Genomic DNA, 6,000 nt, shown 5'->3' with positions numbered 1-6,000 from the left:
GCCTCTGCGGCCGGGAGTGAGCGGGGGTGGGGGGGGGGGGGGGGGGGGGGGGGGGGGGGGGGGCGGCGCGGAACCCTGAGAATAAGTGTCAAGAGGGTCCTACTAAGATTCGAGAAAAAAAATTATTGGAAACAGACGGAGGCTATCCTCTAGAACAAATTTACCTTTCTTGGAAAGATAGGAAAAAAAAAATAGGCACACTCCACTTGGAAAGAAATAGCTCAAAACCTTGAAACAAAAGTAGTTGTGACTAGGAGAAAAAGGAAACCCAAAGCTATGTCATGGAAATGTGCCTACCCCTCAGGGTACGGACACGGTCAGGGGACTGCAGGTTGAATTTGTCTTGTTGAGCGGATGGACGTGCTTCTGTGCTTCTCATCTTCCCAGAGAAGAAGGATAGGGAGAAACGAAGAAGAACAGCTGGGAGAGGTGAGGGGAGGACTACATTGCCAGCAGGTATGATGGAAATACCAAGAAACTTACAGCAAACTCACCCTGCAATTTGTGGACACTCTTAATTTCCTTTTGGTCAAGAGAATATTCTTCTACAGAGCATTTTCAGTGCCCTAGATTTGGGCAGAGAAAATCGTTAAAAATAGAAGAAGAAAACTTCCAGATTTGGGGAATGCGGGATTTGCCGTTGAAAGGTGAACTGAATTTCAGGGTAAAGACTCCCCCAGTTTGTGAAGTCCACAGAAGCAGTGATTTCGATATAACCTCCTTAGAATATTTAGTCCAACCACTGATGCTATTATATTTATTTCAGGCCTAAGAGCATGAAAGCACACATGTTTATGAACAGAGAAGCTTGAAAAGGACTCCCCCAAACCATAAAGCAAATGTCATCTATGGAACATCCTCTAAGCAGTCAACACGAAAACGCTCCCTTTAAAACAAGATCTGGCTGAGACAGAACCAACCCATCAAGAAGTAATCCTAGCATGTGTCATTCCCTAAATGGAACGATGACACCATATGCCCTGAAATGGTCTCAAATGTTTGCCTCCCTAGCGGTTGCCATTGGGTGGTTGATTCTCAGAGCCAGTGAAATGAGCAGGGAGAAGAACACTGATATGCGCCCCACTCCTAAGACAGTTGCGTACTGTATTTATAGTATCAACAGTTTAATTGGGAAGCTGGGTACTAATGATGTAAACACAGCTGATACATGTGCAGTCTAAACAGACATGACTCGCAGATTTAACTCGCATTAGTTTGCTCGACACCCATGTGCCGCCACATTCGACAACGTCTCAGGATCCGTGCAAGGTGTCTCAATAGCGGTATCGAGGATAAAATCCGGAGGCTTCTAGGCATGCACTGGGGCACATACATACCAGGCATTTTGAGACATTCTCTGATCAAATAATATTTCTCTGAAAAACTGTGGAAGATGCTCCGTGGGTACAGCATAAAACGTGAAAGTAAAGGTTAGTCCAAAGAGCACACACAGAGGCGAAGAAAAGGCATCATATCAGTTTTCTTAGGGTTGGCTTCATGTTTGGAATGCAGAAATGGGAGGCACCATGCCAGGTCCAAAAAAAAAAAAAGGCTTCACTCATTATAACATCACGGTGCACAGAATTTGGCATTAACGCCAAAGGTGCAGGCATCTCTATGTTATTACTAAAAAGGTGATCGTGAAAGCTTCTTTTGTATGTTCTGCAAGTCATGTGGTCTGTTTTGGGGTGACAATAATGAGTGACTTCTATAGATCATAGTCATACCCAGAGGGTCTCTATCAAAACCAAGGCTGTGGTGTCAACAAGGGTGTTGTGCAAATTTGAATCCTACACTCGATGAGTAGCTACTTCTGAAAACAGTTCTATAATGCAATGTGTCATGTCAGTGGCCTGGATATACCATAACCACCTCTCTCACCCAAAACCCAGATATGTGTAAATTTTAAATGTTAGGTTAAAGAACCATTCTGTCCAAGAGCAAGCCATTATAATCAATTTGGTGGAAATCCACCCATTCCTTTCATGGGATCATTAAGATTTCAAACATAAAGGATGCACACCCTCATGAATGCTCCCTGAAAAGAGGACAGAGCTCAAGAATGAAGTAGCCAGGCCAGAACCAATATTTCTTTCAGGGAAACATCTAGAACCAACGCCTCTGATCTGTTCACTCACGCCCCAACTGGTGTTGTAAAAAGACTCTGGGCTCTACTGTGGTCATGTAACTTCTTGACCAAGGAATGTTCCACCTTGACAGGAAGGAAGGAAGGAAGGAAGGAAGGAAAGAAAATCTATGAATAGTTAGAAGATTTAATGCCAAACACTAGAATGAATGCTTTCAAAGGAGGAGGAAGTAAAGAATTTCAAGTACTGAAGAACATGGTGGAGTAAAGGTAACCAGAATCACAATGAACGGGCCCTGAAGCCGCAAATTAAACACAAATATGTGAGGCACCTGCAGTGACCATTAGGCCTGCAGAAATTGCAAACTTCTGAATTATTAATGGTTGCAAAAGTTGTTATGAGCACAGCTAGGTTTTAGGCAGTTGGAGAAAGGAGCTTCTTTTTTTGTCTTGTTTTGGTTTGGGTTTCAAATCCCCATGGCTGCATTTAACAGAAGAAATAAAGGAGAAAAGCCCAAAAGTCTTTGAGAGGGTTTTTCTCTGTAATAACCCCCACTCTAGCCCCAGCCAAAGTGAAGAGGCAAAGGCAAAATATAGCAATAAAAGGAGAGAAGAGATCTCATGTCCAGATGACTTGGAAAAGACCTAATTGGAATCAAAATGTCATTTCTTACAGTAAGTATGACCTACAAGAAGAAACCACACTTAATTCTCTCAACTGGAGTGTGGGGAGCCAATCAGAATGTTTACAGATGCCTTTCAATGTGATTCATGCCACTAAATGTATCATATAACCAGAATGGGATTGCCACCACCAATGCTTGCTTGGGAAGAACAGATTTTTAGTATTTAAGTTCCATTTCTTCAGGACAGTGGTCGTAAACCAAGGAGGCCTCAGCATTATTACAAAGAATCCAGGAATCTGTATGTGCCCCCAAATTTTTATAGCCGAAACTCATAAAAAAAATCTTGCATACTTTTAAAACGAACACAGATGCTGTTTGTGATGAACGAAATTAATTTCAATATTACTGAAATGTATGCCACATTTTCTTAATTGATACTAAGTGTATCTATCATCTGGTCAAGTCGATGTCAGTTGCTTAGAAATCTTTACTTTTACAAAAACTGGCTCTGAAACCAGTGGATTTTGATCATGGTTTGACAACTGGGTAGTACGTTCAATATTTGGCAAGACCTTGCTGTGCACCACTTGCCCTCGCCCTGTAAGAAAAGAGAGGCTCAGATATCCATGCAAGCAGGATGCCATCTTTGGGAGTTCCAGCTGTGGATTATTTCCAATACCTCTCTGACTTGGCTGTGTAGCCCTCCGGTGACTTTCAAGATAACGGAGAAGACCAGGGAGGGAAGAGCGCCCTCGGGGTTGGGAGCGAGGGTGGGCTGCAGTGAGTGACACCATAAAAAAGCACCAGGATGATCATTAAGAGGGCCAAATTCAAAGCCAACCTCCCAGTGACACCTGATGAGTACAGACGGACCGCGGAGCAAGACTTTCTAACCTGACGTGGCAAGAGGAATCTAATTCCTCTGGCTGCCCATCATTCAAACCTGGTCTCACTGCTTTATACACACTTAACCTCCACTTTCACTTTGAATGCTCTGCACTTTTCAAAGTCATCTTTGACCTGAGAGTGCCCGAGGGTATCTCTACTCTGCAAGAGTTAGAGGGCTCAACTCAAGGTTATTACCAAACGAGAGAGATAAAAGTGCAGAAGCTGACCTTTTCCTCTGAAATGTCAGGATTCAAGTCTGGGTATCTGAATATTAGGACGCTAGCTCTGCCTTTGTGTCAGATGTGGATTTGATAAACATCATGCATGGTAAAGAAATAGAAGGTGCATGCCAGCTAACCCCACAATCGCAGTCATGAACCAGAGCATCCCTTTGCATAGGGGGAATGAGGTCTACTTGGCCCAGGGTTTGGCATTAAAATTTGGCCCCTTCTTATTCCTTCTGTAATACTTGCATCCATCCACAAACTCTTAGAGGAACAATCTCCAGGCGGCCAACCTTTACTCTAAGTCAAATGCTAAGGATATAGTTCTGTTCATGGAATCCACAGACACCTCCCATCAATGCTGGGATGGATGTCATGGACAAACAGGCTGACTACATTTGCAAAAAACAAAACAAAACAAAACACCCACTAAGGATATCTAAGCCCTGTCAGAGTTTTGTCCTTCAGAGCCCAAGACGTGGCTAACTCATTCCTTCCCAAGATGGACAGTGCAAGATTTCATCCAGAAAAAGAACCTGAGTCATGTCCCACGAGGAAGCAACCCTATCATCTATTTTCTCTGGGTTGATGGTGGCTTCTGCCCTGCTCTGGGTTTCAATCATGGTAGCTGGGCAAGGCTGTCATCTGTGGCAGAGAACATCACAGTAAGAACTTCTGAATCCTCGTCACTAATTGCGGGAGAGTGTATACTGCAGGATGCAAGTCAGACTTAGAAATCTCTAGCTTTCTTTGTTTTGCTTTTCAATGAAGCTTTATGCAGAAGTCATTATTCTCTAGCGCTGCCTCTGAAATCGAAATGCACAGTGCCTGGGAAAGAGTGAGGTATGCAGGAATATGTCATGATAACTTTGGCAACTATGAAAGAGAGAAGAACCCAAAGGACACAAAATGTTTATTTCAGCTGTGACATAGGGTCCAGGGCCACTTGATCTGGGATCATCAGTGGGCTTCTTTCAATGCTATTTTATCTGGGAGCTCATTTTCTGTTTGATTTTCCAGTTACTAATTAGAAGAAGACCATTTGGCAAAGCGGGACCATGGTGAACCTATACAAAGACATTTAGACTAAAATCATGAAGAGATTTCGGCCACAATATACCCACCGACTAGGATCTAAAATGCATTTTTCCCTCCCTATGTAAACATCGAACTTTTGTGTTGTAAATACCCAGAACTTACATGAGGAGGAAAGGGCTCTGGGGACCCCAGTGCGGACACTGCAGAGGAGAAACGCTCTACTTACGCCAAACATTTGTCGGAGGTCCGGATCCCGGAACCTGAAGGGGATGTTGGAGACATGCAGCCGCTTGGGCTGGGACTTGTTTTCTGTGTTTTCAGAAGGTTGTGTCTGGGGCTGGCCATCCGTTGGTGCCGCGTCATCTGTCTGCTAAAAGGACAAGAGTAAAGAGGCTATGAGTGGACCTGTGTGCTCTTTCCAAAGTGCTTTAGCTTCTCCTAAATGGTAAGAAAATGCTGGAACAAAGGAACAAGGACAAGGAAGGAGCTGCTGGGTCATCCATTCATTCGTTTATTCAACAAGTATTTATTGAACATTCCCTGACAGCCCAAGGTGGAGCTGGGATTCAGCAGTGAGCAAAGCAGACAAACTCCCCGCCCCCACGGAACATAATTCTTATGGGGGGTGTGTGGGGGGGAAGGCAATAAGCTCATTAATAAATAAATATGGAGCTGGTAGAAGGAGAGCATTATGGAGAAAAATAAAGCAAGGGGAGGGGTAGTTGGTGTGGAGGTGTTGGGGAGTTTTAACAGGCAATCAGACTGATTGATTAACCTGTCGTTAAAGGTAGGAGAGGGTGCATCCCTTAATCAAAGGTGTCCAAAATCTTAAGATACGCCTGCATAATTGTTGTAACTGTCCAGATAAAACATTAGCAAATGGAATAAAACATTTGAGAAGGCTGTTTGGTGTTCTGCAGTCCAAGTAACCATCTGATTGACTTATTTATTTTATTTTTTTTTTAAGGTTTTACCTTCTCGTTTCTTGGTTGTGCAGGCCTGTGCTATCCATGACAGCTGACCCCCTGTGGCTATTTAAATTTGAATTAAAATTAAGTAAAATGTAAAATCCAGTTTTTCCTTCACACTAGCCACATTTCAAGTACTCAATAGCCACCTGTGGCTAGTGGTTTCCATG

The 6,000-nt window shown here is 43.4% G+C and overlaps 1 protein-coding gene across 9 annotated transcripts in view; it reads right to left on the bottom strand.

Annotated features, from left to right (window-relative positions):
- RBFOX1 (RNA binding fox-1 homolog 1) overlaps window positions 1-6,000 on the bottom strand; it is a 1,177,605-nt gene that overhangs the window by 115,737 nt on the left and 1,055,868 nt on the right. For all 9 annotated transcript variants that reach the window (XM_032392249.1, XM_032392251.1, XM_032392258.1 and 6 more), the window contains one exon: window positions 5,089-5,232. In XM_032392249.1, coding sequence (XP_032248140.1) covers window positions 5,089-5,232 — 144 coding nt within the window. The remainder of the gene's footprint in view (window positions 1-5,088; window positions 5,233-6,000) is intronic.

Source organism: Phoca vitulina, unplaced genomic scaffold (assembly GCF_004348235.1).
Source record: "Phoca vitulina isolate PV1807 unplaced genomic scaffold, GSC_HSeal_1.0 scaffold66, whole genome shotgun sequence".
Lineage (NCBI taxonomy): Eukaryota > Metazoa > Chordata > Mammalia > Carnivora > Phocidae > Phoca > Phoca vitulina.
Note: the sequence above shows the minus strand (reverse complement) of the source record. Positions and strands in the feature narration are given on the sequence as shown.